Raw genomic sequence first — 20,557 nt, 5'->3', positions numbered from 1 at the left:
ATATACATAGCAACATATCGGTTTGCCAGGTCTAAATGGGTTTAATAATCGTTCATTAACTACAATCATGGCAAAGGTTTGAAATAATCGTGATGTTGATTTGAAGTCATATCGCCCGGCTCTACTACAGGTATACACCCTCAACAGTGCTTGCACAGTGCAGGACAAAAGGAATGCAAGAGAACGTACAGTACAATAAGCATGTCCATTCCATACTGTACCTAATCATATTTGGAATGTATCAATATCACTTCAATTTAACCACTTAGACCCTCTATACTTGATAAAACGGACCCGAGTTGCACTGTACTTGGTGCGTTCTTTTTCGATCTACACCAGATATCTTTGCCAAAAATAGCAGATCTACAAGCTTGTAGATCCACAAGCTTGTATATCTATTTTTGGCGAATGTAGCCCCCAGAATAGGGATGGGTTATAGGTTATTTTCAATCTGTCCTAATAGAAACGGATATCTCTCAAGTCTTCCTCGTGACATACTGTATCTTAGGGGGATAAGATTTACATAATACGAAAACATAATATGACCAAAATGTAAGGTGCTGTTAAGTAACAATGTAATTCAGGGTGCCGTGGATGAAAAAGTTATTTACAGTGGTGCCCTGATCTATAGCGACTTTTCATATAGAGTCTATTGAAGCTAGTCTAGGTCTTTAATTAAAGGAGTAGTTCACTCAAAACATGACTTATTTTCTATCAATTACACAACCTACTGTATGAAGCATTGAATTCATGGAGATTTCTTTTTTTTTTGTCGCATTCCTAAGCCATTAATTTGATGACCGGCGGTCTTTCCGGTAAGAGACTCAAAGGCAGCTTTCCATAGTCTCCTACCGGATACATTAGCATCTTTCCAAAGCAAAGATGTAAATATTTTAACTATTGCTGTCTTATGGAAACAATAGGCATACTTGGGAGAGTTGCTAACAGTTTGTAGAAGTACATTTAGTCAAGTATGAGTATTTCCAATTTTCTATACTTTTACTTCTACTCCACTACATCTCAGAGGCAAATATTGTACTTTTTACTCCACTACAATTATTAGAAAAGTTTAGTTTAGTTACTAATTACACTGTAGATTTGGATTATTATTACAAAACATGCATTAGCCACTTCAGCGCTATTCATACTTAGGCTATTTGAAAATAGCAGATCTACAAGCTCACAACGCGTCGTGAGCTTGTAGATCTGCTATTTTCAAAGCATTTTTATACATTTGGAAATTTGAAAATGGGACATTCTGCAAAATGAGTACTTTTACTTTCAGTATTAAGTATATTTTAAATGTTAATGTGAATACTTTTGTACTGTCACTCAAGTAAATGTTGAATACCGGACTTTTATTTGTAACAGAGTATTTCTACATTGTGGTATTGGAACTTTTACTTATTAAGCACAAACTGTGAGTACTTCTTCCACCACAGTATACATCTATAAAACTAATTATAAAAAGGCAGCAAACCCATAGGGGGAAACACTGACTGACCTAAACCCTGTTGCTGCTGTGAAGCCTGGTTTTGGGGAGGCCTGTTGGTCCACTCACTCTGCTGCTGATGCTGTTCCATGTACTGGCGGATGTTGACGTCCTGCACCACGGCACTGATGCCCTCGCCCACCGCCTGGTTGTGCAGGTTGCAGTTGGCCAGGCGGATGGCCCCCATCTTGGAAAGGAGAGGATGCATAGAGGACTGATTTGTTTGCGGCTGATGCCATGACGACACATTGAGGTTAGAAAACTCGCTCCATATTTGGGCATAGCTGCCAATTTGAATATAGGATAGATGATCATCTACAAGCTCACAACATGTCGCAATGTGACGCGTTGTGAGCGTGGAGATCTGCTATTTTCAAAATGTATCGTTTTATTTATTTATAGGTTTCAATGTCCAATATTGTTTTGCTCACAACTAAATGTTTTTTGTTCAAATGACTGATGATTACTATCACTTTACTCTACTGTGATAGTAATCATTGCTATAGAGTGTGTGTTCAGTAACAGGAGTCTCCCGTCTCTCCAGCTCTTTAATAAACAGAAAATACATTTTCAGGTGGGTTGCCAATCAGGAGAGATTACCCATTTATTTGTTTCAAATTGGCAGTGATCCAGTTCCAATTTCGTCTGCTCAATTCTTTGTGTCATGACTACCAATTTCACTTGATTATCCTGTATCCTGTGTGAGTTCTCTCTCCTTATTGGACAGAATTGGTATCCCGGGCTGAAAATGTATTTTCTGTTTACCAAAGAGCTGGTGAGATAGGGAGACTCCTGTTACTGAACAGTCTATAGCAATGACTACTATCACAATATAGAACTATATGTAACACTTATATTAACACATTAAGACCGTGAACGCATCTGTGTAACCACTTTAACCATTATTTTATACTTTGGCTATTTAAATAGCAGATATACAAGCTACATTTCTGCATATCATTGCATTTATATAGTATTTTTTATAGCACACATTTTTAACTCTTTTTTTAAAATCTTTGCAACTGGGGGGGTCCCTGGAACAACATATTTTGAAATGGGGGTCCGCGACCAAATGCATATCATTTTGGGGGTCCTTGACATGAAAAAGAGAACCACTGATTATAGCAACATACGTTTTATCAAAAAACTGTTAGGATTTAGAAGACATTTGTAGAATCCACCAGAAGCAAAGATTTGAGTTAAACATGTTCACTTTAAAAAATATATATTCAAAGATTTGCAAAAATGTTCATGATTTTTTCTAAAAGTAGGACATTTACGAGCTCATAGCGCGGCACTCGGTGCCACTCTATGAGCTTGTATATCTGCTATTTTTGAATAGCCAAAGAAATCTTAAAATGACACAGATGCGTTTCCGGTCTTTATGGGTTACAAAAATATCACTGATGCTTTCATGGTCCAGTAAAGTGTCATGATGGCGACAGGGGCCTAGATGAGGTGTGTGTGTGTGGTATACCTTGACGCTGGCAGCACAGCCGTGCTCAGCGATGAACAGGTCCACTCCGTCCATGGCCAGACGGGTCATGGTGTACTTCAGCTCCTCTGACGTTCGGCACGGCCCCGGCAGGCAGCTCAGCTGGAATCAAACACAGTGGCGTTGGACAGCAGGACTTCCCAAGGTCTTATCTCAAGATGCATGGAGCAAAACGTCCATATTCCATATTGTATTCGAAGGTGTTCACTCTCAGGCCACATTTACACGGCAACAATAAGAACAGAAAACGTCAAAGTGCCGTTCCGTTCTGCACGTTTTATTTTGAGTTTACACAGAGACTCAACAGTGATTGAAAACGATGCAGTGTGCATGCCAGGTGGCTAGGTGGCGGTGACGCACTGCCAGATAGACATGTCACGCATGCGTAGAACAACTTCTGTTCTAGTTCTTAACATAGCTGTTTGCTTGGTTGCCATGTCTTTTTTAAGCAACTTTGGGCTTGTTTCTAAAGTGTAGTTGCTTATTTGGGCTTGTTTCCTAATGTTGTTTAAACCAGTGGTTCATCTTCATGTCAAATTATGTATTTGTCCACAAACCCCCCTTCTGAAAATAGTTTGTGCCAGGGACCCCCATACAAGATTTGAGTTGTTAAAATGTTTCAAAAATGTTCCAAAATTACCTATTTTTATTTTCTCAAGATTATTATTATAATTTTTTAAATAGCCGATCTGCAAGCTCACAATGTGGCGCATCGCACCGCGTTGTGAGCTTGTAGTTCGGCTATTTTCAAATAGCCGTAGCCTAGTCACTTCTTTTGGGCTTGTTTTCATAGAACTGGTTGCTTATTTCTATCGCAGAATCTGGCAGTGCTGGTAAACACCATTCAAAGATTTCCACTCTGGAAGGTGGTTTCACTTTATTGCGTTTTCAACCGCCAATAACACCGTTGTCGTCTAAACGGACGGCACATCTGATATTTTATTTTGCCGTTTTCTCTAGAGACCTCTGTCGTCTAAACGGGGCCTCAGATACCATTTCCAGCAACTAAAGGACATCGTCACTTTGTTTTAACTTCGTTTTTAGTGTCTACGGCCGAACTTAGCATATCAGCAAGCTCACACCGCGGTAGTACGACAAATAAATTCATCAGTCATATTCATCAGTGTTACAATCTGGTGCATTGGGGTGTGTGTGGCGTGTGTGTGTACCTTGGCGTCACAGAGGCGTCGGTCCTTGCCGTGCTGACAGATGACAGAGGGTTTGGGCTGCTCCAACTGGAACTCTCTGGACACTACATGGAACAGGTAGGTCTCTCCCCACTCGATCAGACTGGCAATCTGTCAATACACACACACTTTCCTCACTGGTTCGCTCTCCTCACTTTTTCATGTCAAGGACACTCATCTGAAAACATGTTGTGCCAGGAGGGACCCCCATATTCACACGGCGGCCATGTTTCTATGAAGTCAATGAAAGTAGCCACCCCGGGTGGCGGCACTTTCAATGTTAAATTCCAATATGGCCGCCGTGTGAATATGGTCTATACAAGATATGTGCTGTTAAAATATATTTTTGGGGATTTATTTTTTAAATAGCAGATCTATAAGCTTGCAGTGGTGTAAAGTAACTAAGTACACTGTACTCAAGTACAATTTTGAGGTATTTTTACTTTACTGGAGCATTTCCAGTTTTCAGTACTTCTACTTCTACTCCACTACATCTCAGAGGCAATATTGTACTTTTACTACACTACAATTATTTTAAAACTTTAGTTACTAGTTACTTTGTAATTATCAATTATTGTATTATAAAACATATTAGCCCTATTTTATACCGATCTACAAGCTTACAATGCGTCGCATTGCGACGCGTTGTGAGCTTGTAGATCTGCTATTTTCAAATATTTTAGTACTTTTACTTTTGGTACTTTAAGTACATTTTGACACCAATACTTTTGTACTTTTACTCAAGTAAGTTTTGAATTCCGGTATTTCTATATTGCAGTATTGATAGTTTTACTTAAGTAAAATATCTGAGTACGGTACTTTTTCCACCACTGTAAGCTTGTGAACAAATGTGTTGCTACTTTTGAATTAGAATCCTGAAAAATAACAGTTTTGGACATATGAGGTTCCCCCCCCCCCCCCCCCCCCCCCGACAGTGACGATATACATACAGTACAATAAGTGCAACACACACACACACACACACACACACACACACACACACACACACACACCTGTGGGAGAGTGACCCTGCCGTTGAGCGCCCCGGTCTGCATGTCTATGAGCCAGGCGTACTCCAGCGTGTCGCTGCCCTGCGGAAGGCCCTGGGCGGAGAACATGGCATGAGCCCTCATCTGGAGCCCCGACAGACTGACGTGGCCGTCCCGCAGCACTGCGTCCGCTGTGGGCCTCTGTGGCGAGACACAAAGAACACATGCCGTTTATACACTGCACCTTTTCAGAAGATCTAAAGACAAACGTTTTGAACTCGAGACCTTGTTTTTAACTCGAGATCCTGGCGAGATCCAAACTTAAAAAGACAATCATTATTACTTAACACATTCACTGCCAGGCACTATGCAGTGCATACCACTTTCTTTAGCTGCTGCCAGGGTTTTTTCGATTTTTCCAACCTTTTTAAGTAGTCACAGAATATTTATCTCCAGTATGATCGATCCCCTGATGGTTGCTAATCACGGAGGGTTTCACTGTGCTTCCGTAAAAAAAAAAAAAAAAGTAATCGCTTGTTAATACGCCGTTGAAAATAGCATGTCTCGCCAAAAAGACATAGTAAAACATTGGCAGGGAACGTGATCACAACAAAAAAAGGCTAGGCACCTTTCATGTTAAAGGATTTATAAAAGTAAAATTTTCTCGGCTTTCTGTTGTTTTTATACTTGTTTTTCAATAAACAAGCCACATTCAAACGACCATAGCTCTGGAATGGAGGATCGCGACCCCCTCTACTACGACACCCCCGTGCGTGTAATGAGCCGATCTCCGTGAGGACGGAGGTCACAGAGAATATTCCATGATTTTTCAACGGTACAGTGAAATCGCTGTTTTCGCTGGCAAGGGGACGATAGACAATGTTTTAACTCTGGCAGTCAATGAGTTAAAAATCCTAAAGGAACCCGACCCCATCAGTATGTGTGTTTTAGCAGTGAGTCACCTGGTAGTTGTCGCTGATGAAGACGTGCATGGGGGACAGCAGGAACTGAAGGACCGTCTCCTTGTAGCCCTTCTTCATCTCGAAACACAGCCGCTCCAGAAACCCAGACGGGCCCTCGGGTCCCTCAGTGCCACAGTGCTGGGGGGCCACACGAGCACACACACACAGATTTGGATTACTATGCTATACTACACCGTTGGTTCTCAAAGTGGGGTCCGGGGACCCCCAGGGGTCCTTGGGGGGGTTCCAGGGGGTCCCCAGCAAAATGTGTTAATATAGCATCACAATAATTTTGACCACTTTAACCTTTTATACTTTGGCTATTCATAAATAGCAGATCTACAAGCTCATAGCGCGGCACCGAGTGCCGCGCTATGAGCTTGTAGATCTGCTATTTTTGAAAAATCGTGAAAAATGGGTGGAAACCTTTGAATATACTACTAGACTATACAAGAATATTTCAGAACGGCATTGAAAATAGCTGAAAATAACACGGAAAACAGCCAGAAAACAACTGTTCTTCGGTGCGTGACATTTCCGTGCAACTAAGGATAAAGCAGGGAAATTTAAAACCCCAAACCTAACCTCTGAATGTTTAATCCTAACCCCAACAATCTGGCCGGCCACACAGAGCACTATAACTATAACAATAACTATATCTATATCGTTCACCATTGTATCTTTTTTATAGTTGGTGTGAACGCTGCCATCCACATAACTTAGAACGATTTTTTTAAAACTATACATTTATAGTTATTGTTATAGTGCTTAGTGTGAACGGCCCTTAACTCTAAAAATGTTACCATAAATTAAGCATTTCGCTCTCTTGAAGTCCAGGTAAATTGTCCTCACAATGTCTATTGCTAACATTCTACTATACTTCTGGGGACATTTGGCCCTAACAAGTATAGTAATACAAGTAAACACACATATTCGTATGACTGTATAGTTTTTTTGCTTTGTTTTTCGTTTAGTTTTTTATCAAATCATGCTGTCAGAAGAGGAGAAAAGGTCCCTCTTTTATTTATTTGTATTTGTATTTTATAAGAGTATAGTAGCCTAATCAGCAGCTGAGCAAAATTGTATAACATGTATTTTTCTTTATTATTCATCTTTGTTGGCTTTATTGTTAGTTAGAACATGCGTAAAACAACCAATTGTTTTTATTTATGAGGCAATAGCTAAATAAGAGCCATAATCCGATTAATCGTTTTGATAATTGCCAGATTAATCGATAATGAAAATAATCGTAGTGCAGGCAGCACTATCCTCAAGTCAAATCCCATTGATTCCTTCGTCTTCGCCTCTCTTCCTCGCCAGAAGCGGGGCTAAGGGCCTCGTCAGTTTTAGTTCCCTATAATAGCCCACCTTGGAGACTAGAGCAGTGGTTCTCAAACTGTGGATCAGGACCCCAAGGGTCCTGACCCCTTGGCGGGGTCGATGAATCCCTTATTGGTCAACATTGTTTTCTCACTCAACAGTAAACAAACCAACATGTAGTATAAGTGTATACAGGGTATCCGCACATGTGATCATTTGAAGACTTTTGAGACCTTTTTAACACATTAACTGCCAATCGCGTAGATCTAAGCGAACCTATTTAAAGCCGCCACGTGCCAATCGTGTAGACCTACGCAAAGTGGTGTTTTTTTTTTGTTTTTTTTTTAAGTTCACATTGCACTTTTTTTCTCTTTCGATACGACACATTTCATTGTAGCACCACCGGAAACGGAATTATCCGGGATCCGGTTTTGCCGATCCCATCGGCCTCCATTCTAAAGGGGACACTAAAACGCCATTTTCTCGTTTGTAGTTTTTCTCGTCGCTGATCGCTGTTTAACATTGTTGTAACCGTTGTAACTACAAGATGGCGGCTGGGTTTTTGAAGGGGATTTCACTGGGCGACGCAGTCGGATCGCCGCTGTGTTTACAAACAGTTTTATGCTAGATCTAAAGGGATTTAACGAGGTCTGTGGCGACGTGAATAAAACAAAAAAACAACAATAAAACGCTGGCACTGGTGAGTACATTATGAGATTAAACTCTGGCGTGGAATGTGTTAATACCTCTAAAATAATAAAATACAAACAAAACAAATAAGACTATTAGTGTGTCAAAAGTAATGACAACAAACTATGCTATAAAAAACTGCCTAACATTGGCCAAATAGTCAAATATGACCTAAGAAATAGGCATTAATGTAGTTGCGAGGTGTTATGAGCATGTAGATCAGCTATTTTCACAATATGTATCTGTGGAACCGAGTCAAACAAAATGCAGCGCCTCAACTCTACTCAACTACAATTTCAAGTGCTTGTCAGGGTGGGGGGTCCCAAGTTCAAATATGATTATCTGGGAGGGGGGGGGGGGCACGGCCTGAAAAGAATCACTGACTGGACTAGAGGATGGCACTGGCATTTGGCTTTATTAAACATAAAGTTTGTTTGTTTAATTTTTCACTTCATAATTTTTCACTTCATACAAGTGAGGTGATGGCATGAGTTAAAGTGAGCCTCACCATGGGAAAGCGTCCATGGACCTTGTAGAGGTTGATGAGGACAGTGATGTCCCAGGGCCGGAGGTCCAGGGGGTGGACACCGGTGCCTCTCTGCTCCCCGCTCTCCTCCATGCCCAGGGGAGACCAGCCGATGCCGGAGGAGGTGGAGGTGGAGAGCACGGGGCTGGACACCACTGCCTCCTCGAAGTCTGTGTACATGTCATCCTCTCCAAAGTAGTTCTCCTGGAGAGAGAGACAGAGAGAGAGAGAGAGAGAGAGGGAGGGATGTGCAGTGAGGTTAGGTGGAGGTCTGATGGGTGCAAATGGATCCATTTGTACACTCTCAGAGTTGCAGACCTGTAAGGAACCAGTGAGGTATATATAGAACATTTCTATGTTGGTAATGGTGTTAAGCAAGGGGGGATTTTATCTCCTCTATTATTTAATTTATACATGGATGGGCTGTCTAGGAAACTGAACCAGTGTAAAACTGGATGTGTCATAGGTGACTCTGTAGTCAACCACCTTATGTATGCAGATGATTTAATTATCTTTTCCCCGTACAGTGCAGGCTTACAACAGCTTCTCAGGGTTTTCTCCCAGTATGGCATTGATTTTAATATTAAATATAATGCCAAGAAGAGTAGCATCATGATTGTGCGAAGTAAAGATGATAAAAAGGCAGTATTTCCTAATTTTATTCTCAGTAGCAACATACTACTTGTGTGCAGTGAGATTAAGTACCTAGGACACTGTATATCCGATGATCTCTCTGATGACAAAGACATCCATAGACAAAGATGCAAATTGTATGCCCAGGCAAACATACTAATGCGGAAATTTCACAAATGCTCTGTACATGTCAAGGTATCACTCTTTAAAGCATTCTGTACACCATTGTATACGGCTCACTTATGGAGTAACTACAAAGCTAGCAGCATGCGAAAACTAAAAGTAGCATATAATGATGCTCTACGGTTGCTGGTGAGGGTACCAAGATGGCACAGTGCCAGCCAGCTGTTTGTAAACCTGGGGGTACCTACCTGTCAAGCCCTGTTAAGAAATTTAATGTACAAATTCATATGTCGTCTTGAAAAGTCTGACAATCATGTTATTAAGATTTTAATTAACCCTGTCAAAAGTTCTACTCGGTACTCTTCCACGATATGGAGACATTGGCGTAACAGCCTCTACGGACTTTGAAAAGCTGTAGTTGGACTGTTTTTATGTGTTTTTTTATTTCTCTTTATTATTTTATTGCTTTTACTGTGTGATTGTCATGTTTTGCTATATGGACCCTGAGTCTGAAATAAAGATTGAATTGAAATATAGGAATAGTCAAAGGGAACCGTTAACTCTTTGCCTGCGGCTTCTGCTAAGGCTCAGCCTGCCGTCGACAAGAAAGACGAGATTTTGTGTTTTCCATCCGGTTGGCGCTGACCGTATGAATGATGTTTTCACTGCCTGATGACGACAGACCCCAAAATTACGTAATTTAAAAAATATTTAATTCATTTACTTCCTGTTTATTTCCTATAGGGAAATCGCTATATCTCCGTTCCTCTTGCTTTACAGCAAAAACAAGCTGCTTTCAAACGGCCACAGCTGTGCAATGGATTACCCCATGCGAATACATTTTTTCCCCCTCTACAACGACAACCCTGTGCGTGTAATGAGGCGATGTCCGAGAGGACGGAGGTCACAGAGAATATTTTATGATTTTTCAAAGGTACAGTCAAATCGCTCTTTTTCGCTGGCAGCAGTGGCACACTATTACTCTGGCAGTTAAAGAGTTCAGGAATGGGGCCGTTAAGAGGGAATTATAAAAATCCTACCTAACTGTAAGAGCTCCCCCAATTTAATAACAAGACTATTTATCATTTTAATAGCAATTATTTGAGCAATTTTTTTTTACCCCTTCACAATAACAATTGCATCTAAACTGATGACAATAACCGTTGTGGGATTGGTTGCCTTTTTGTTTAGGCAGTGGGTGCTCAGCTATAAATAAGACTAGATTCAGTGGAAAAAGCGGCTCTCCAAAATAAAGGATGCAAGACTGGCTCAGATAATCATTCTTGTTTATTGGAACGCTTGATGCGTTTCGGCCTCAGCCTTCCTCAGAGCAGATTTATTTTAAATCTGCAGACATTTCGGTGTTATCTGAAAATACAAATTATCTCAGTTAAGAGTTCTCAACGGGCCTGAAAATTAAGGCCCGGCCCTAACTGGGCCCTACTGGGCCGGCCCGAGTCTCGGCCCGGCGTCCTTACCGTTAGGCCGCTAGGGGCAGTTGAAATGTATATTTTTGGGGGTAATAGATTAATTTTTTTCACGGAACCCGACTAATTAGCATAGCTTTTGGGCCCGGCCCGAAAACGTCGGGTCGGGTTCAGGCAGAATTTGAGAAATCTAATCTCAGTACCTTGATGGAGAAGAGTGCTCGGAGCAGGGGTCCGTACAGGATGACCTGGGAGTCGGGGGTCATCTCCATCTCCACGTGCAGCCGGTCGGGGGGCAGTTCCGACGGGTTGCTGGGCTTCCGCCCGGCGGCCCCCGAGGTGGAGGAGGAGGTGGTGTAAGGAGGCGGAGCGCTGTGGCCCACAGACGCATGCTCTGGAGGCCGCAGGGCAGACAGCATGGACTCCTCCATCTCTGACACTAGAGAGACACACACACAGTTCAATACATTAAGACCTGAGGCCGATTCTACAAAATGCCTTCGAAAATCTGTAGTTCTCAAACTTTTTCCACGCCATTTTTGAGAACCACTGTTCTAAACCACTGTTCTAAATCCTAAGAGTTTTCTTACAAACTTATGTTGCTATAACTATAGCTATAATCTAAAATGACACGGATGCTTTCCCGGTTTTACAGAAAAAAGGACAGGGCCAAGTATACCCCGGTCAATGAAGTACAGGGTTTAAGTGGTTAAACAGTAGTTGTTAGTGTGTCTAACAGTTTGAGTATGACATGAGGTGGAGCTTACAGGAGTGTTTGAGCTGCTCGTCCGCTTTCTGGGGGTAGATGGGATGCCAGGTGTAGTCGATGGTCAGCAGAAAGTTAGGAACGCTCCAGCAGTCCACCCAGCCCGCCCTGACGGACCAAACACACACACATATACACACACACACACACACACACACACACACACACACACCATCATAAGCTTACATCACAACACCTGAACGGAAGGCTTCGATCGCAAACATTGTTGTCAAAGAAATTGGTTTCATTGTTTGTGAATTTGATCACAGAAGCAAGGAAGCAGAGTCCCATTTATTTATTTAGCAAAATAAGCCTTTTATCAAAGGTTCAAATTGAACAACATACATCATGTTTGGCATCAAAAACTATGAAGGTTGACGGTTCATGTAACATGATAACCTTGCTTAGTGCCACTAAAAGCACATTACCGTTATAATAATAATAAAATAATGTATTAAAAACAATAGTAATAGTAATAATAATTAGTAGTAATTAGGGGTGTGCCGATATATCGTCCTGCGATATATCACAATACGTTTTCGTGACGATATGTATCGTTGTGGCGTTTTTTGAAAATCATTTTTTTTTTTAAGTATTTGTTTCCATATATTTTCATAATAAAAAAGTGCCATATATCGTATCGATATCGTGAGCCCAATATCATGTATCGTTTCATATTGTGAAATTAGAGTATCTGCACACCCCTACTAGTAATAGTACTACACTACTACTACTACTTTTTTGGGCTTGGTTCAGAAGAACTCACTCTGCGTGGGTGATGTTCCTCCATCGGGGCTTTGTGGCCTTGGGTGGCGGAGCCCCCAGGGTCTCTCCAGGCATGTCGGGGGGCAGCTTAACGTTCTGGTAGTCTTTGGCCAGCGTGAGGAGAGGGTAGCGGCTGGGGTGGCACTCTGGCAGGGACAGACGCATGTCCGTGTCCTCCGCCTGCGGACGCATGCCACACAGGGTTAATTTTGTCCAGTCAAAACTATGAGGAAAAACGTCCGTCGACTACCTTTTTTCACTGACTGAAAGCTAAATAAAATCTAAGCTATGATGTCTGACTAAATATATTGACAATTTTCAACAAATAAAAACTAGATGAAAATGTTGGGGAGGGACTAGTGGAGAAGAGATCCAGTAGAGAACTAGGACATTTTAGTCGACTAAATCAACTGTAGATTTAGTTGACTAAAATCTTATGATACTTAGTCAACTAAAACTAACACGTTTCAGATGACTAAAATACATACTTTTATTCAAAAGACTATGATTAAAACTAAATCAAAATTTGCTGTCAAAATTCACACTGATGCCACAGACACAATATATCAACTACAGCTGCAACTATTCATTTTCTTTGCACTTATTCTATCGATTACTTTTCGGATAAATCGAACAACCGAGATGTACATTTTTTTTTATAATTTGTTTTATTTTTGGTTATATGACTCACTCTCAGACAGAAGCATGTGTTGCAGGTTGTGGGGACGAAGTCGTTGAAAGCCAAGGTGAAGTCTATGTTGAGCGTCTCACCACAAGCAGCCAGGTACACTGGAATATAAGACACATAGAACACCACACATCATCAAAGTGACGAGTTGTAAGCTTGTAGATCAGCTATGTCCGCTATGTTATTTCTTATTTTATTTATATTTTATAACTATAAAATTATTAAATACGTCATTAATTTCTTTGTATATTTAAATTATAAATCATATATGCATTTTTTTATTACGAAGCCTAAAAGGCAAACAGAAATGAATTTTGTATCCAAAATGTTCCAATGTTACATGCCAAAAACACAATAAAATCGTTTTTAATCGCAATTATTTGTATGACGACAATTAATCGTCAACTTAATAAGTTGCAAGGTTGCCAGCCCTATTGTTTCCATGTTGTCCTCAGTGCAGTGTGTTGTGCCACTCACCGTTCTCCTGCTGCTTGGTGGAGCAGTCGATCCAGTTGTGCTGGTTGGCTGCCCAGATCATCTCAAACTGGTGGAAGAGGATGTTGAACTTCCAGGAGTAGGGCACAAAGGAGTAGATGTCCGGGGCACTGTCACTGGCCCAGTCCTGGATCATGTCTGCAAACAGCACACAGACACTTAAACCCTATTTTCATCATAATCCACAGAAGACATGCTGGATTCTATGGAATCCAACTGACTGAAATCAGTCGTGGCGACTGACAACTTTAATCCATGCGATCTAGATCTTGTAGATCTGTTTATTAATTATTTTATTTTTAAAGAAATTGCCAAAAATTGCCTCATTGAAATAGGGACACCAGGACGAATTAAGGCACATAGTGCTGAAAATGCAATCCAGATCGCAACAACAAAAGAAAAATATACGGTATATAGATGTCAGTTTAATGATTTCAAATATGCAAGGTTCAGCTGTCAGTTTAGTTTGGTTTCACTGTGTGGTGGACACAGAACATGCTCCTTAAATGGATACCGACTTTTTGTTGTTTTATGCCATTTGGAACGAGGTCGCTTTTTCACAGTGAATAAAAGCATCACCTATACAAATAGGGAAATACGGTAAGGTAGGTGAGGCACATTTATTTATAAAGCGCCTTTCAAAAGAAATTTTACAAGGTGCTGTACAATAAATAAGCTAAAAATTAAAACAAGAACATCACATTGAAATAGAGCAACAATAAAAATAAGTTACAAACGGAGCAGCAAAATAGTACATAGAAATCAACAATATATAGAAATAAACAATATTACAAACCAAAATGTTTGGGAAACAAATGAGTTTTAGTAGCTTTTTAAAGGCAGTGACTCAGCATTTTTTAAGGTCAGTGGTAAGTCCTTCCAGAGAGTAGGTGCTACCACTTCAAAAGCTCTATCACCTTTGTTTTCAGCCTGGTTTTAGAGACATTGAGATGGCCTTTGCCTAAAGACCTAACAAATACTTCCCGGTGATCAGATCATTTATTCGTCACACTTCCGCTGTGTAAAGGTGACTCTCCACCAAACAGACTACTTAAGACTACAACAGACTGGCAGTCTGTTGGCAAAATATGGAATTTAGTTCAGCACAAACTGTCGGCCGATGCACATTGTTGTGCAAATGCGTTAGAGCTGGCAGGCTGGCCTGCCTGTGTTGGCAGGTCTGCTTATTATAAGCGACTTTGGGCTTGTTTTCCTGCATAGTTGCTGGTTGATTACCCCCCTCTCACCCCCTCTTCACTACCCCACGGCTCTATCAGTCGGCCCAACGACCGAACCTGCTCGGTTTGTCATTGACGCTATCGACGATAGGTTGTCGGCAAGAGACGCTTTCCAACGCAGAGTCGGCCCAAAATCGGTGCAGTGGAGAGCTGCCTTAAAGACCTTACACGGCAACAGCTTGAAAAATAGACAATCTGATGCAGGAACCTGCATCAGCCAATATTGTCACATTTCACATTATTCATTTGGTGATCAGATCGAGTAGCCTCGCGTGGCCAGACAATATCACACGACACACTGCGTGGATATTAGTCTGGTCCTTATCAACGATAGATTTTTTTCCAAGGGGCGGTTACAAAAAGATCCAAACGGACTCTATTGGTTAGACCTAAACCAATCAGAGCAGTGCTTCCTTGTTCACGAACTAATCAGAGCAGTGCTTCCTTGTACGTCATTGCTCCAAATAAGGTGATAAGCCCGCCCACATTTGGATACTGGGCCCTGGTTAGCTCCACACCACTGCGGAGGGAGAGAAGTGGAATCTCTATGGAGGGGGGCCAGACCTAATCTGCCGAGGGCTAAAGTGCGATGCGATTTTGCAAAGGCAGATTCGGCTGGAACCAGGCTACAGATCGAGCATAGTCCCATCCCTATTGTGTGGTAGTTGCTGGTACCTGAGAAGAAGTTCTTCTGGGCGTAGATGAAGTGGTATGTGGCTTTGTACACCTCAATCTCACACTGCCACGACTGAGGCATGTTCCACACCCTGGGATAGCTGGCGATCACATGGAACTGAAAGCACACAAATATGCATCCATGCCGTCACAGTTTCCCTCAATGTTATATAAGGCACTGTTCCTCAACCTGTGGCCCGTTACCCCACTGGTGGGCCGCAAACGATATTGCAAGTGGGCCCCCAAAATAATTGGCAAAACACCACGATTGTAATGATACTGTAACATTGATATTAAAAAGTGAAACCAATGTATAAGAACTTACGGTATACTAAACTAGTTCTATTGATCCAAGGTGGAACACAATCGATTGATTGATCATTTTAACCCATTAAAAGATTTTTAACTCAAATCTTTGCTTCTAGGTGGATTCTACAAATGTCTTCTAAATCCTAAAGGCGGTTACACACCGGCGAATATGCGAATATACGCAAAATTCGGACTCGTTCCGAATAATTAAAAGACGCTTTTTTCGCTCCGTGAAACTGGTGTGGAAGCTTGCATTGACTTTATAAGGTTTTAAAACTAAACTTATTATTCGCATGAAAAAAATCGCCCCGGTGTGTAAGGACCTTAACAGTTAAAAAAAAAAAAAAAAAAACGCATGTTGCTATAATCAGTGGTTCTCACACTTCTTCATGTCAAGGACCACCAAAAATGATATGTATTTGGCCGTGGACCCCCGTCTCAAAATATTTTGTTCCAGGGACCCCTCCACAGAAGAAAAGATTTGAATTAAAAGTGTGTATATATATATATATATATATATATATATATATATATATATATATATATATATATTCAAAGATTTGCACACATTTTCACAATTTTTTTTCTTCAAAAATAGTAGATCTACAAGCTCGTAGTGCGGCACTTGGTGCCGCGCTATGAGCTTGTAGATCTGTTATTTTTGAATAGCCAAAGAAATCGAAAAATTACACACAGATGCGTTCCCGGTCTTAATGGGTTAAATAAACACGCTCTGAGAGTGACAGTCAGTGTGCGTGCGTGCGTGCGTGCGTGCGTGCGTGCGTGCGTGCGTGCGTGCGTGCGTGCGTGCGTGCGTGCGTGCGTGCGTGCGTGAGTACATACAGCCAACATCTCAGCCTCCAGTAGGGTTCTGTACAGCATGCTACTGGTAGTGTCCACATGAAGCAGTTGTCCTTTAATGGTTGGAGAATAACCTGCAGGACAGGAATGGAACACAGCAGATCAGAACACACCTGTTCGTTCACCTTCTTATCGTCGATGTCGGGTGGAAACCTTGTACAGTATGTCCAAAACTGTTACTGTAACTGTAAAAAAAAAATAACCTGTGTTCTTGAAGTTATTATTTAGTCACAAGCTCTTGTTGATGCGTTTCACTGGTTAATTATAGCGGAAATGCCGATGTTTTTGCTACTTTAACGTGACACTGTTGTGCGTTCATTTATTAAAATAAAGACATACAAAGTTTAAATATGAAGATATGAAGTTTCTGCCTGACTGCAACAACATGACACAAATAAAATAAAAAAGCCAGACGAATATTTTTGCATGACAACCTTGTATGACGATGTTGTCTGAAGTGGTTATTCTGAATATTTGTATTTTGGGGCATTTATGTTTTTAATTTTCTTTTCTATATATGAACGAAATGTTCTCACATATTAAAAAGTACAAGACAATTAAAAACACACTTCTAATTATTATATTACTTAAAAAGTAGTTGATAGAATAATTGCTGAATAAATAAATAATTAGCAGCGTACCGCTCTGTCCTACAGTCATTGGGATGTTGACCTCCAGGTAGGAACCTGCCCCAACATTCACATGGATGGCATTGGTTTCCTAGAGACAGAGACAGAGAGACAAATGGACAGAGAGACAGAGAGACAGAGAGATAGAGAGACAGAGAGACAGAGAGACAGAGAGACAGAGAGACAGAGAGACAGAGAGACAGAGAGACAGAATAAGGGAGTGAGTGAGAAGGAAATGGAGATATGGTGTCAGGTAATTGAGGAGAGAGAGAGAGATAAAGAAAAGACAGTATAGGCCTAGATCTGTTCATACAATGTGTGCAGACACACACACGTTCTACACATGCGACTGTCATAATTATTACTTAATCGCATTTATTTGAGATAGTCACAATTATTTAGCATAAGAAATTGAGCGAGGGACAACGGGAGAAGGGACAGAGTGAGATAGAGCGAGGGACAACGGGAGAAGGGACAGAGTGAGATAGAGCGAGGGACAACGGGAGGAGGGACGGACAGAGATAGAGAGAGGGACAACGGTAGGAGGGACAGAGTGAGATAGAGCGAGGGACAACGGGAGGAGGGACGGACAGAGATAGAGAGAGGGACAACGGGAGAAGGGACAGGTACCCTGTTCTTGGTGAAGAGCAGGTCGATGGTGGCGTCCGCGATGATGTTCATCCGCAGCTCAAAGGCCAGGATCTGCCTGGGTTTCCCCGGTTCAGGTACGTCCGTCACCTTCATGGACTGGAAGTCTGCCGGGAGGAAGAACTTCCACAGACAGTCCCTGAGAAACCACAATGTTGACCATGTTAAAGGAGAATTACGGCCAACGTTATTCTCACCTTTATTGTGACATTATGATATCCTAGGACGAGTGGTACAGTACAGAAATGGGCGCCGGAAGTATCGTGAAAACTCGGCTTACGCTCGAGCGCATTCAAGAATAACAAGTTGCATAATGTTCTCTCACTGTAAACATCAGATCTCTCCAGGAAAAAAAAAAAAAAAAGCTATTAAAATACGCGATTTAAAGCAAGACCTATAGGCATAGGTTTTTAACTGTGGCGGATCCGTTATGGAGTCATGGAATGTCTGTACTGTACCACTAGTCCTAGGATATCATAACGTCATAATAAAGGTAAGAATAATGTTGGCCGTAATTCTCCTTTAACAATGTCGCTGTGCTGCGCTGGCTTTTCGTGGCTATAACCATGACGCCGTATTTCCTAGTGCAGTCGTTCTCAAACTATTCTAGATGTGAGGGCCGCGTAGCGGCTTGTGGTTAACCCATTTAATCCGGGAACGCATCTCTGTCATTTTAGATTTCTTTGGCTATTCAAAAATAGCAGATCTACAAGCTCATAGTGTGGCACTTGGTGCCGCGCTATGAGCTTGTAGATCTGCTATTTTTGAATAGCCAAAGAAATCTGAAAATGACAGAGATGCGTTCCAGAATTGAGCAGGTTAGATGAACGGTGAGGATGTCAACAGGGTGGGTGCGTGCGTACCTCTGCCGGTCGGCCCAGGGTCCGTAGTTGAAGTCGGTTCCTTTCCCACAGACGATGTCCAGACCCCAGCAGGGGGGCAGGTCCTGAAGCTTGTCCCCCTCACTGCAGGGCTCTACCTCCCCACTGTCCTGCTCCTCTGGCACCAAGCCTGTCCACACACGCACACACACACACACACACATTACTCTTCCTGTGGATGTATCTTACTGTACTTCTATTGCCCTGAAGTGTCTGTATCTTAAACTGCTGCGTTGTCTCTGGCGCTTGAATTTCTGTCTGTCTGTCTGTCTGTCTGTCTATCACAGTAGAGCAGTGATTCCTATGAGGATATTGCAAGCGGACCTCCGACTAATTGGCAAAACATTAAGATTTTAATGACAAAATCATAACCTCAATATATTAAAGAAGTTGAAAAATCTTAAAGAAAAAATAATTGCATTGTGATACACATAGGACCTTAAAGTATACTACGTTAGTTCCACTGATCCAAGCCTGGAACACAATCCATTGGGTGGGCCTCGAACACTTTTCAGATGTACAAGTGGTTCCCTGATGGAGAGAAGGGTTGAGAGCCACTGGCTGTAAGTCCAGCAGAGCGTGTGCATACCTGGTTCATCCTGGTAGTAGTAGATATCCACATCGTTGGACTGCATGACCACAAAGCCCTCCCCCATCAGTCTGGGAGGCCTACGGGAAAGAAGCAACATCCACACACTGTATTACACTGTGCTAGGATGATGTGAGCGTCACTGAAAATCACTGGAGCTGAGAAAGCAAGAGAGGAAACTGGAGAATTCCAATATGAGAATGTGTTATTGCATTTACTTCTGGCTTGCACTTGTATTAACCCATTTAGGGCAGAAAACTTAGGTCTAGAAGGCGTTATTAGAATCCGTACACACGGAGGTCCGCACACCGGGAGAGTTTATTTGTGTGTGATTAATTCACATTAATTTAAACTACTCGTCAAAAACAGGAATGGAAAACATGCCCAAAAAAGGTAGCACATCCCAAATTTCTAATTCCACATTTTCCACCTTTTTATTGGCACACACCATCAAACGTACGCTTATAAGAATTTAAACTACTGTTTGTGTCCGGACCGTTTTTGAGAATCCAAACGAGGAGTGCCGAAAACGGTCCGGACCGTTTTTGACCCAATTTTATTTTTATACGTGGGGCGCTCTAACGAAACTTTGGGATCATCCAAGGAGTTTCTGAGAAGGAGAGGCCGGATGTGGATCCATGTCAAAAATCCTTCCGGTCGGCCTTTCCAATGTTATCTCCTTGACTAAAAGCTTAATATCTCCATTTCTTTTTAACGTGGTGGAAGCGAGCCGTTTTCGATCGGCGATCACTCTGCAATGGAGGATCGCGTTAGAAATATTATTGTTCCAGGCGTTAGTCGGGACCCTCCGCCGTCTCGCACGCACGCCTTGTTTACATGCACTTCCGCGTCGGGGCTTCTACAGCACGAAACGTATCAAGGCTGGAAGAATAGCCGGCACTGAACGTATAATATTTGAATAAACCTCTGGCACCCAATGTGTTAAGAGTACAAGCACACTGAGCGTGATTCTGGTGAGAAGAAATGAGAAAAGAAAAAAAAATTGAAGCAATTTTCATCGCAAATAAAATTATCAACCTGTATGAATGGAGGTATCACCAAAATAAAAAGTCTGATGTGAAATTGTCGCGACACATTTTCGTTTTGTTTAATCGCTTCGCTCCTGGTGTGCAATAGTATTTAGTAGTAGTATTTGTATTATCATTTTT

At 41.7% G+C, this 20,557-nt stretch overlaps 1 protein-coding gene across 16 annotated transcripts in view; it reads right to left on the bottom strand.

The window, feature by feature from the left end:
- Positions 1–20,557, bottom strand: part of kiaa1109 (KIAA1109) — a 157,602-nt gene that overhangs the window by 122,826 nt on the left and 14,219 nt on the right. For 11 of the 16 annotated variants that reach the window (XR_013932188.1, XM_080415114.1, XM_080415123.1 and 8 more), the window contains exons 9-25: positions 19,389–19,468; positions 18,782–18,929; positions 17,901–18,057; positions 17,283–17,361; positions 16,624–16,715; positions 15,472–15,589; positions 13,541–13,696; positions 13,067–13,164; positions 12,377–12,555; positions 11,612–11,718; positions 11,048–11,283; positions 8,644–8,865; positions 6,126–6,263; positions 5,188–5,364; positions 4,157–4,285; positions 2,970–3,089; positions 1,505–1,679 (exon numbers count right to left, since the gene is read on the bottom strand). Coding sequence is in view for 15 of the 16 variants with exons in the window: in XM_080415114.1 (XP_080271240.1) it covers positions 1,505–1,679; positions 2,970–3,089; positions 4,157–4,285; positions 5,188–5,364; positions 6,126–6,263; positions 8,644–8,865; positions 11,048–11,283; positions 11,612–11,718; positions 12,377–12,555; positions 13,067–13,164; positions 13,541–13,696; positions 15,472–15,589; positions 16,624–16,715; positions 17,283–17,361; positions 17,901–18,057; positions 18,782–18,929; positions 19,389–19,468 (2,411 nt within the window). In the remaining variant the exon portion in view is untranslated. The remainder of the gene's footprint in view (positions 1–1,504; positions 1,680–2,969; positions 3,090–4,156; positions 4,286–5,187; positions 5,365–6,125; positions 6,264–8,643; positions 8,866–11,047; positions 11,284–11,611; positions 11,719–12,376; positions 12,556–13,066; positions 13,165–13,540; positions 13,697–15,471; positions 15,590–16,623; positions 16,716–17,282; positions 17,362–17,900; positions 18,058–18,781; positions 18,930–19,388; positions 19,469–20,557) is intronic. The other 5 variants (XM_080415126.1, XM_080415118.1, XM_080415119.1 and 2 more) reach the window with 1 other exon arrangement.

This window comes from Gymnoscopelus braueri, assembly GCF_963280865.1.
Source record: "Gymnoscopelus braueri genome assembly, chromosome: 19".
Taxonomy (NCBI): domain Eukaryota; kingdom Metazoa; phylum Chordata; class Actinopteri; order Myctophiformes; family Myctophidae; genus Gymnoscopelus; species Gymnoscopelus braueri.
The sequence above is the reverse complement of the archived record's forward strand: the minus strand, read 5'-3'. Positions and strand labels throughout refer to the sequence as shown.